Source organism: Bubalus kerabau, chromosome 6 (assembly GCF_029407905.1).
Source record: "Bubalus kerabau isolate K-KA32 ecotype Philippines breed swamp buffalo chromosome 6, PCC_UOA_SB_1v2, whole genome shotgun sequence".
NCBI lineage: Eukaryota > Metazoa > Chordata > Mammalia > Artiodactyla > Bovidae > Bubalus > Bubalus kerabau.
Genome location: NC_073629.1, coordinates 44,085,155 through 44,097,648, shown reverse-complemented (window position 1 = coordinate 44,097,648; position 12,494 = coordinate 44,085,155). Strand labels below are relative to the sequence as shown.

At 33.5% G+C, this 12,494-nt stretch overlaps 1 protein-coding gene across 6 annotated transcripts in view; it reads left to right on the top strand.

The window, feature by feature from the left end:
- SLC35A3 (solute carrier family 35 member A3) overlaps positions 1-9,067 on the top strand; it is a 50,040-nt gene extending 40,973 nt beyond the window's left edge. For 5 of the 6 annotated variants that reach the window (XM_055585004.1, XM_055585006.1, XM_055585003.1 and 2 more), the window contains one exon: positions 5,285-9,067. In XM_055585004.1, the coding sequence (XP_055440979.1) occupies positions 5,285-5,375 (91 nt within the window). In that variant the 3' untranslated portion in view covers positions 5,376-9,067. The remainder of the gene's footprint in view (positions 1-5,284) is intronic. The other variant, XM_055585002.1, reaches the window with a different exon arrangement.
- The last annotated feature ends 3,427 nt before the right edge of the window (positions 9,068-12,494 follow it).

The following is a 12,494-nucleotide window of genomic DNA, read 5'->3' as shown; positions in this document are numbered from 1 at the left end:
AGATTCATTTAACTATTTTTTTAAAAGGGTTTCAAACTAAATGCATGAAAGAAAGTCTAACACTAGACAGTTTTTTATACAGTTTGGCTGGCCAGAATTTCCCCAGTAGATCTGAATGGTGGTCTTTCCCCCAAAGTTAAAAGTCATATTTTTAAAAATTATTAAGTCATATAAAGTCATTTTAAGAATTGATATAGCTTAAGCCAGGAAAGGAGGTGACATTCTTGAAGAAGATAATTTGTTTATAAGATAATTTGAGTCACCTTTGAAAAGGTGGCTCATGAGAAAGTTCTTTAGGGAGAAAAATAGTCTAGAGAATTGCAAAAAGAATGATGGGTGAAGCAGGAGACCCAGGACTGTGTAGTGTCATGGATACCAAGAGAGAAGACAGAGTGAGGAATAATAAAGTATAACATATAACATAAAGTTCTATTTGGTCTACAGTTATTAACTTGTAATCCCAGGGTAATGAGATTATATTTTAATGGATTCTAGGATACCATCCTTAGTTTCCTGTAATTTCACTCCCTCTTCATCTTCTCATTTTCTAAACTTTGGAATACTGTCTTCATTCGTCTTTGGGCTTATATCTGCTCTCACTTCCTTGGTGATCTTTATTCTCATGACTTTAAATACTGTTTATAGGCTAATAACTTCAAATTTAAATTTGAACTCCAGGCCTTTATATGTAATTGTCCATTTGTCTATTTTCTCTTCCGTGTCTACTAGATAACTCATTCCCCATCTCTGTCAGGGTTCTCAATTGTTGTACATACCTTCATTCTTTCAATTGCTTAGGCCTTTTAACTTAGGAACACAATTTATCCTTCTTTGAAGGCAGAGTCTATAGATATGGACATAGTTTTATAAGAGAAAGTTAAAATATATGAAAATTTTTTACTTTCTCAGTGAAGTCATCCTCTTTACTCTCCTCTCACATGTCATTCTAACACAGAGACAAATCCTATTAACGCTTCCTTTTTAATATTGCCAGAGTCTGACTGTTTCTCACAACCTCTAATGCTATTACCATGATCCAAGTCACCCTCATTTATCATCTAGATTAAGGAAATAGGCCCCTGACTTGCCTCCTTGCTTCTTCACCTGTGTCTCTGAATTTTCCCCATTCAGTAACCAGAATGATTATTTTCAAAATCAGTGTACTCAGGAACCTTCTGATTGCGTCCCATGTCACTCAAAAGTTGTCACCATCAGTGGCCTATTTGGTTTGGCTTTTATCTATCTTTCTATCCTCATCTGACATTACTTACCTCTTGTTTGCCTTTTTTTTTTTTTCTTTTAACCTTTTTGCTATGGGCTCTGATTTGCCCTTTATTCTTCTTGGAATACTCATCCCCTACATATTCACATGGCATACTCCCTCATGTCTTCAGATTTTAGCTCCAACATCCCTTTATCAAGAGATGTCTCTAAAAAAAGAGCAACCCCTCTTTCAACATTCTTTCCTTCTGTCTTCCAAAGTCTTATCACCATCTGATAAGTAAGCAAGGCCAGAACTTGGCATATAATAGATACTCTGATTGTTGAATGAATGTTTAAGATCTTAAAATTACAAAATTCGTTTGTGTTAGTAAGAGTAACATAGGATTATGGATGGAATATGGTAGTAGAAAAATGTAATATGCTTGTTATATTTCTATGTTGAACATTTATCGTTTGGTTCTTCTCTAGAAACTTGAACAGTAGGACTGGGACATGCGTGTTGAAATCTGTAATTTTTCTGAGGCATGAATTTAAAAGTGTTACTGTTTTTAGCTTGGTTTGGGAATGAATTACTTACTAGTGAGACTAATAATTAAAACCTCTATCTTAATGATGTTTTATTCCCTACCTAAACTACCTAAGGGCTTCCCAGGTGGCTCAGCAATAAAGAATCTGCCTGCCATGTAGGAGACATGGATTCAGTCCCTGGGTCGGAAGATCCCATGGAGAAGGAAATGGCAGCTCTCTCCAGTATTCTTACCTGGGAAATCCCTTAGATAGAGGACCCTAAGGGCTACAGTCCATGCATGGGGTCTCAAAAGAGACAGACATGACTTAGTGACTAAATACAACATTAAATTCCCTACCTATTAAATGGGGGAAATTACATGCTTTAATATTATTTGAGAATGTTTAGTACTTGTAGATTTTAAGGGTAACTTAAAAAGGCATACCTTAAAAAAAATTAAAACCTCATATAAGGCCAAGGTGGTAACTTTAAATCTTTGAATCATACAGGGAATAAAATAAGTAAATGAACAAGTAAACAAGCAGAGGGACAAAAGAGTAGGAGTTTTTTTAGTAAGGTGCTTACTTGCATGAGTAAATCCGTGTTTCTGAGGGAGCATGTAGAGTATGTTGGGATGAAGATAAAAGGAGAAAAGACAATGATACTGTTATTATTGAATGAATGAATGTTTTGAGAATATGCATAGGACACCAAGTTAGATGGAGGAGACAGGTTATTTTTCCTAAAATAGATAGCTAAGCCTTCCATCTTTATGTATTTTTACTTTTGTGGAAAACTTCCATTATCTAATACATGCAAAGATCTATATTCTGAATGTAATAATATATTTTCCTTTGTTATCCCCATTTCACCTACCGAAACAGTTTTTTGGTTTCTCAGTACTACCCTTGAGCCCTGTACTTGCCTTTCTGATTGTTCCTTTGGTAACCTGTCAGTTCTCACTCACTTTCTTATCCATCTTATCTACTGTCATGTCTTAACCTGTCCTCTCTATGAAGAAGTCCCAACTTCACCTTAACTCTAAATTCCTATTTTCAGCTGGCTGCTGGACATCTCTACTGATATCATATCACCAGTATTCCCTTTCCTGTTTTTAGGTGCTCATTTTTTGCTTGTTGGTGTTACCATCCTTATATTTAGACTTGCTTATTCTTTTATTTGGAGAAGGCAATGGCACCCCACTCCAGTACTTTTGCCTAGAAAATCCCATGGACGAAGGAGCCTGGTAGGCTGCAGTCCATGGGGTTGCTAGAGTTGAACACAATTGAACGACTTCACTTTCACTTTTCACTTTCATACATTGGAGAAGGAAATTGCAACCCACTCCAGTGTTCTTGCCTGGAGAATCCCAGGGACAGGGAAGCCTGGTGGGCTGTGGTCTATGAGGTTGCACAGAGTCAGACACCACTGAAGCGACTTAGCAGCAGCAGCAGCAGCAGCATTCTTTTATCAAAAATTTATTGTTTCCACTATGTGTCTGTCAGTGTACTAGAAGATCCTAGAGAAATAGGAATGCATGAATAAGATATGATTTTCTATCTTCAAGGAGGTCTCAGTGATCGGAGAAACAGAATAAATTATAACTATGATCAATGCAGCAATGGAAGTACATACACAATCCATTAGAAAGAGGGGGTGCAGATCCTTTAAGTATTAAATTCTGGCAGCTTCTTCCTTAAAATTTTTTTCTCTCAGAACCATCTAAAACTAGCTGGATTGGGAAAGCAGGGGCTTCCTGATAGTAATAGATATTCTAGTAGATGCTGTTAGAGATATCATAGAATGGATTCCTAGAAAGTGGATCAGACAACTTTCCAACTGAGCATGTGATTTTATACAATTCCAGGTTTCTGGAAAGCTAGGAAAAGCTCATTATGATTGACCAAGAAAGTGCTCAGTCAGAGTCTAAGTAGTTAACCAAATATTCCTGTGGTAGTAATTTTCTTCAGGATACATTGCAGGAAGTATTATGTTCTCTTAATTGTCTACATATACCTGTATTCAAGGCTTTTGAAAAGTTGCCCATCTGCAGCAAGTCAACACTAGACGTATCATAACAGGTAGTGACTAAGCTCCCTATATATGCTAGGTTCTTAGAATATAATGATGAGTGAGGAACACATGGTTGAACAGAGGAGCAGAATGTAAATATCATATTATTTACTATAGTGTGATAAAGTGTTACCATAGAGTAACTTTGCTTGGGGAAGTTAGTCTTAGAGACTTTAGACCTGAGTTGTTATCAATAAGCAGTTTTCTTGGGAGGAACATTGCAGGCAGAGGAATAACATCTACAAAGACAGTGTCCTGAAAGGCATGTTGTGTTCCCTAGAGGGGGTTGGGTGGAGTGTGGGAGATAAGACTGCAAGGACTGGATTATGAAGGGCCTTTAAATCATAACTGTTAATAAAACTTTAAAAACAAGACTAATTCATATCCCTGTAATAGCACTTCAAAGAATATACACATTAAAAGTTAAAATTGATATTCTAGTTTATATTCAGTTTAAGTTCCAGTACCAGTTTCTATTCATTTCTAGTTTATAGTAAGGTATATTATATATATGTGGATAGATGAAGAAAAAAACAAGTCTTCTTGCACTTAATCTAATTTCCTTTTTTAAAGCATCCTATAAAAACTGATCTTCCCCATAGCTCAGATGGTAAAGAATCTGCTTGCAATGCAGGAGACCCGGGTTCAATCCCTGAGTTGGGAAGATCCTCCGGAGAAGGGAATGGCAGTCCACTCCAGTATTCTTGCCTGGAGAATACCATGGACAGAGGAGCCTGGTGGGCTTCAGTCTGTGGGGTTGCAAATGGTCAGACATGAATGAGCAACTAACACTACTACTATAAAAATTAGTCCTGAGTTTTATTTATTAATACCTTTGACTTTAAACTGAACTTTGGTTTGAAAAGAGTGCAGTTTTCCCTGCATATTTTCAAATTTTGTTAAAAAATCGAAATCTGTTAGTCTTCAATGTATTATAGGCAAAAAGCATACTAAAATGAAATACTTTATATACACATACATGTCTAATGGAATAACTTTGCTGTATACCCAAAACTAACAAAACGTTATAAATTAACTACAGTTTTTAAAAAAGGTTTTAAAAAAAGATGAAACACAACATTTTATACATACTTATTTTGGGAGACTACAGTATATATAGCACAGTGGATGGAAGTGCAGGTTTGGCTCTAGAGTCAGACATACCCAAGTTTGAATCCCATTTTCTGCTTCAAGCTGTGGGACTTTAAGACAATTATTTAAATTCTCTAAACTTGTTTCTTCTTATATTAACAAATGAGGGCAATGCTAGTCCTTCATAAAGTTGTTTGAGAACTAAATGAGATAATGCATGTAAAACACCCTGCTGAATATCTGGAATCTAGTAACCACTTAGTATTTGTTAGCCATGTTACTGGAACATTTTTTCCCAAATTATATTTGTGTTTTATAGTAAAGAAATATAATTTGTGTTGTTTTTAATCTGATTTTCTTTTCTTCATTTTTTCTTCATCTATTTAGTGTCTTTTTCCTTGGAGCCATCCTTGTAATAACAGCTACTTTCCTATATGGTTATGATCCCAAACCTGCAGGAAATCCCACTAAAGCATAGTGGTTATTTATCTGGTTTTTCACAGTGGTGCACTGGGAATCTCAACATTAATGCTGCACAGAGGACTTCTACAGATTCTAAGAGAAAATCATCATGCTGAATCTGATCATAATGTTCAAATGATTTGAAAATATAAAAGTTTAAGGATAAAATATACATATATGTAACAAAATGCCTATTGCATCTAAAAATCAAAACTTGAAAGTATTTCCAGGGATTAGAATAATTACTAGAGGAAATTTAAAATTTGAGTTTTTTAAAAGATATTATGTTTTTGATTGCTGCAGAAATATCCTATGCACTCTTTGAAACAGCACACAGCAAGTGTCAGACAACAATTTTGCAAATTATATATATTTAATTTTATTAAATGTTTTTTATCTTATTCTTTCTGTACAGATATATCAAATAACATGGATATTCAAAGTTTGAACATTATAATTATCTATAAAGCTGTGAAGAAATAGTATGATTTGAAAACCATTTTCACATATCTCAGATTTTTATATTTATACAGAAGATTACTAAACAAAGGATTGCTATATGTTGCAAATGTTCAAATGCATAAAAGTTGATAAAGTAACTTTCTGGGTCTGATCTGTCAGAGAAAAAAATTCATACTTAAATTTAATATAAAGAAATATACACATCTGTTTCTCCATCTAAACTTTAAGATCTTTTTAGTGCTTTGAAACTGCTGAATGCAATCCATTTGTTCCTGTGCTAGATAGTAGCCAGTGACTTTTACATTAATGGAGTTTTGTCCTTTATCTTTTAATTGTATTTCTTTTCTGTAAATTGGATAAATCCTTACTATTACTTTAAAATAAATTTCTCTCTGTGTTAATTTCCATTAAAGTTTTAAAATGTATTTTAAAGGGGTTAAATACTCATTTAATAATTTAAAATAATAATTATTGTCTAATGTCTCCATTTGGAGAATTTTAAACTATCAAAGCATATACTCTACACAACTAGAGCATTTTTAGATGACGATTTTATTCACTGATCTATAACTGATGACAAAACAACCAAATGTATAATAGTATAGACATGAATAAATTGAGACCAGAATGAGACATTCCAGATTGCCATGATATATTTTAAATGGCACTATAACTATAAATTCAGAGTGTTCAGAAGAACTTTCTAGGCCTCTCATAAACCCACCATTCCTAGGAATGTTCTGATCAAATGTCTGAGAGAGGCAACCAAATTCTGAACTCCCTTTTTGTGACCTTACAAAAGCTGCCAAGAAAGAGCCACAACTTTGCTTTACAGTAGTGGTTTATTTTCCATTTCTTTTCCATTTGATTAGCACTGGAGTTGAGATTGCAAATTACATGAGTTATGGTTCAGGGAGAGAAAATATAGCAGAAATGATCAAATGAATTGGTGGGCACATTACTTTCTAAAATTGAAATAGGAGTTTAATTTATTGTTGACTAGAGACAGAATTACCTATTGTGTATAGAAGTATTGTACTTTATTTTTTCCTTCATGCATTATGTATTTTTAAAAAGTCTCTTGTTCTAATTGTATAAAAACTGTAAAAAATAAATATTTTTATATAATTCTATTGAATTTTGTTAAAATTTGGCTGAAAATACTATGTTACAATCTGTTGGCTAGTCTCGGCTAATTAGGACTGGCTGTGTTACTTTGCTGAGGCAAACCTAGTCTCAACAAGACACAGGCCTAATATATTCCATACAGAGTTTTTTAAAATGCTTAAAATTACAAAGTATTTTTACATTAATTTGCTGGTAATTCCAAATTGGTACCAAGCAAACTTTCTGGAACTCTGACTTACATTTTTCAGTGACTACTTTTTAGAGTATTTATTAAATAACTTTACTACAATTTGAGAATGGTGTTTTTAAACTATAACAACATTCACATTTACATTTACTACTTAATGCTAAGAGAAATCTAAAACCTGTAATGCAGAGAATTCAAGACTAAATATAAAGATTTATGTTCAGCTTACACTGAAGTGTTGGGTACTTATGTATTAATCTGGTATGCATTCATCATTAATTGTGAATTCAAGTTTAGTCTCTCCCAATTTTAACACTTCAAAAAATGATACAAGCAAATTATTGGACATCAGACATGTTAGTTATAGTAGTAATATATTTTCAGATTCCCAAAAATAACACAATTTTCAAGATTCCCTCCAAAGTTTATAAAATGTAGTCAAGAGTTTGGAGAATGAGCAAAATAGTCTAATATATTCTCAAAGCAAACTTTTATTAGACAAGCATAATTTATATGTTGCTTTTCTAGTAGGTTGGAATAGAGAATTGGTTGTATAGTCTATAGTTTTTGATTCATAAAGAAATAACCATATTTGAAACAGTGGACCTGTGTCCTAGATCACGTCATATGTACACATAATGCCATTTTCTTCTGTGTGTGGTGTGTGTTTTGATGACCTCCAAAAGCCTTATTATGTCAACCTTCTATAATGATGATTCCTTGATTATTTAAATTCTTATACTTTTTAAAGTTTACATTTATCTCTCAACAACTTTGTTCATTTTAAAGAAACGTGCTAATGCGTGGGAGAAGAGTGCCAGTTGATAGTTCTACAAAACTTTAAAACTATGGTATTTTGGAAGAAAAGCTTGAAATGCAACATATAGATGTAATCAACACAGTAATATTACCAATTCTTTAATAAGTGATTTTTAGAGAAGTCATAGACTACTTTTACAGTGGAAAATGTAATTTAGACATGCAAAACTTGAATGTTTACATCAATTTATATTGAAGGTCACAGTTTCGTAGAAGGAAAGGTAATTTGAGATTTAATCTATAGTCCAAGGAGACAGAATCTGAGTGGAAACTAATAGACTTTGTGCTTAGTAGACCTAGTGTAATAAGAGTATTTGTAAGAACTGATAAACTTTTCCTACATATCAGATTATTAAACTTTAACATGTCATTGTATAGTCACTCATCTGAGTTTTGTATTTAAAAACAGGGTTTAGCATCACTCATTGTATTTACGCATTCATTGTTATAATATTTAATTACATGTGAATGTATGCTCTACATGATAAAAAGTTTATAAAAGTTATTTATGCTATATTGAAAGTCATCTTAAGAATCTCCCAGATATGTAGCATATTTAAAGTACTTATAGGACCAAAGAAAAAGCACCTTTATCAAAATCTGGTCCTGTGTGCCTTGCTTTACCAAATACCTGGCTTTTCTTGAGGATATTACTGTAATTCACAATTTTGAACACATAGGCAAAATTAGGATGTTTTAAGAATAACTATAATTCAGTATTTTCATTGTTTCAACATTTGCTATTTAAATTCATTATCTAGCAGAATATTGAAATAGGTATATTGTATAAATATCAGTAAATAGAATTTATTTAAAGAAATTATGGTACCATTGCTCCATCATTGAACTTTTGAAACTTTAACAATTGTATATAACTCTCATTTTGATTTTTTTCTTATTATAAGATATAATTTACTGTGATTTTTAAAATATTTTTTAAATGATTTGGATTCTGAATTTGTCATTATATGTATTTCATTTGTTTAAAAAGATTCTTCTGGGTTTGGGGTTGTGATTTGTATATTTAAATCTTTTATGGACATAATTCAAAGGAATGTATAAATTGGTCTTTTGTTTAAATGGCTTTTTAATTGATAAATTTCTCTTTGTCATTTTTTGGTATCCAGTTATTTTCTATTCTCTAGATTTCTGAAAATAGATTAAAATGACTCCCTGAGGCCTTTCCTACCTCTCTGGTTACCTTCCTTTTTACTATGCTCTTCCTTTTTACTTTGCTCTAGTGTGAAAGACTGGATCTTATTTAAACTAGTTAGAATTTCTCTACCTGTATGATTATAACAGTCTAAAACTTTTTGCTTTAAACAAATTGTCTCTTTTGATAGCGTCAAAGTTAAGAGATTACAGTAATTGGTATATGTTTTCTTCATAATTTATTTTTTTGGCTGTGTTGCATGGCTTGCAGGATCTCAGTTCCCCAACCAGGGATCAAACCTATGCCTCCTGCAATGGAAGTGTGGAGTTCTAACTACATGAGAAGCACCAACTGAAAATCTTTATATTTGTACTGGAATACTTCTGTTGAAAGTATATCAAAATTCTTGAATCCTGTGCTAATGCAAATATGTTTCATAATCTAAATCTTATAGATACCACTGCTATTCGGCAGATTCAGATAGTGACCAGTAGTAGTAATCATAATTGTCTTTATTGTTCTTAAAGAGAATTTTTTCCAAAGCAGGACTGATTACCTACACATTCTAGAAGAGAAAATATCAGAGGAAATAAACTGACCTCAAATCCCGAAGATTTTAAATTCTACTATTGTAGAGCATCTTGGTGACTATAAATTCAGAGGTTTCCCAAATTCACCTAGGTCCAATAATTCACTGGAAAGACAGAACTCACTGAAAGCTATTATGTTCACAATCATAGTTATTCCAGAGAAAGGATACAAATTAGAACCAGCCAAAGGAAGAGAACACTGGACAGATATAAGGAGGGGTCTAAATTCTAGTCATCCTTTCCAATTGTCCATTCCTGGTGAAGCCTTGGACGATGTTGTATATATACTCCAAGCTAAAGTCTATGATACTCCGTGCAGAGTACTGCCAACTGGGAAAATTCACCCATGCTTTGGTTTTCATATTTTTACCAAAGTTTTATTTTATTTTTAAATTTTATTTTATTTTTAAACTTTACATAACTGTATTAGTTTTGCCAAATATCAAAATGAATCCGCCACAGGTATACATGTGTTTCCCATCCTGAACCCTCCTCCCTCCTCCCTCCCCATTCCATCCCTCTGGGTCATCCCAGTGCACCAGCCCCAAGCATCCAGTATCGTGCATCGAACCTGGACTGGCAACTCATTTCATACATAATATTTTACATGTTTCAATGCCATTCTCCCAAATCTTCCCACCCTCTCCCTCTCCCACAGAGTCCATAAGACTGTTCTATACATCAGTGTCTCTTTTGCTGTCTCGTACACAGGGTTATCGTTACCATCTTTCTAAATTCCATATATATGCGTTAGTATACTGTATTGGTGTTTTTCTTTCTGGCTTACTTCACTCTGTATAATTTATTATTTGGCATGCTTGATTAATTCTTTGATCACATAGTTGAACTCACTCTCCAGCCCTGATTCTGCCTGGAGAACTAGCAGACCTCAGATACCAGGGTCTCATGTTAGCATAAATTAGCTCGTGTAATTTGAGGAGCCCAACATGAATAATAAAGACACTTCTCCTACTGGGACCTCCTGAGGATGTAGGCCAGAACTTTTTTGGGGTAAGACCAGATTCCTTAACATTCATCACTAATATACATTTTTCTGAATTGATGAGAATGACACAGGCAATGACAATTGTTTATAGAGATTGTGCATGCTGCATGCTAAGTCTCTTCAGTGATGTCTGACTCTTGCAACCCTGTGGACTGTAGCCTACCAGGCTCCTCTGTTCGTGAGATTCTCCAGGCAAGAATACTGGAGTGGGTTGCCATGCCCTCCTCCAAGCGTTCCTCCCAACCCAGCAATTGAACCTGTGTTTCTCATATCTCCTGCAGTGGTAGGTGGGTTCTTTACCATGAGCTCCACCTGCGAAGCCCATAAAGACTTACACACGTCATTTTTAATTTCAGATATTTTGTCAGATGCTTCTGAACATACGACTGAAGGGTAGAAAAACAATCAGATACAGTACTAAGTAGCACTTGTATTTTTTATTTAGTTTTCAGTTCTGATGTTTAATGACAATTTTATTAAATGTTGGGATAATTAAAAGACATTAAAAATTTGTAAATTTAACCTATGCTGTATATTTATGTACAGTTTTGAGCTAATTTTATTTATATATTTATTTTTAAGATCTAATTGGCTTTTTTGGCAATTGAACTGAACAGCATCCCATCTAGCAACTAGAAGGGTGTTTCCTGAGCTAATTTTAAATTACCATTAGGCATCACTACTCTGAGGAGGAGTTCATAGAATAAAATTGGTATCAGTTGCTAGTATGGCTCATAATAGACCTTCACTGTTAACTGATAGCTCCACATTTCCAGTCATCCTTTACTGGTGTTAAGTATCAAACCTCATTAGATCTAACCAGGTTTTTTCATTTTTGCATTTATTTATGTTTACTTATTTAGGGTCTCTGATATGTTAAAATAACTTCTTTAAAATGAACAGTAATGATATTCCTTTGAAAATAGTTTACCTGAGATACACACTTTCATCTTTTTTTTTAAATTAAACTCACTAAGGATTTAAAAGAATGAATGCTGTTACAGTGTTTTGGGGTAATCTGAAAATGCACTCTTGTTAAGATGTATTTTAAACATAGAGTATTAAAAGGTTTAATTAAATGTGTTAAATCAGACTTCACTTAAATATTTTAAACAAAATGTCGATGTGGGTTTATGTGTTTGCTGTTTCTTAAAAGACATTGTATATACAAAAACACAATTTCTAATAATTGGGGATTTAAGTTTTCTCCTTAGGCTGAAGTTTTATTATGTTTCATTTTACTTTATTCTGCTTGGATAGTAAATACAGCCATTAAAAATTAAGCGCTTTTTTCTAATATATGCAAGGTGCTTCAATACATTTTAAATATTATAACAACAGTAATGTTTCTTGGGTGATGATAGGATTACAGAAAATAAGGTGAGTTTATGCTTCATTTTATGACTTTTAAAATACTGCTGTGAATTCTAAAACTTTAAGGTCTCAAGCTTACTTTGGATGTTTTATAGTCTTCCCTAAGAATCTGCCTGTCAATGCAGGAGAAGCAGGTGCGATCCCTGGGTTGGGAAAATCTCCTGGAGAGAGAAATGGCAACCCACTCCAGTATACTTGCCTGAAGAATCCCATGGACAGAAGAGCCTAGTAGGCTGCAAAAGAGTCGGACATAACTTACTGACTAAACAACAACTCTCTCTCTCTCTCTCTCTCTATATATATATATATATATATATACACACACACACACACAATGCCCCAAATTTCCATTACTTTGTATCCGTTACCTTTTTGTTGTTCATCAGTCGCTACTAAGTCATGTCCAACTCTGCAAC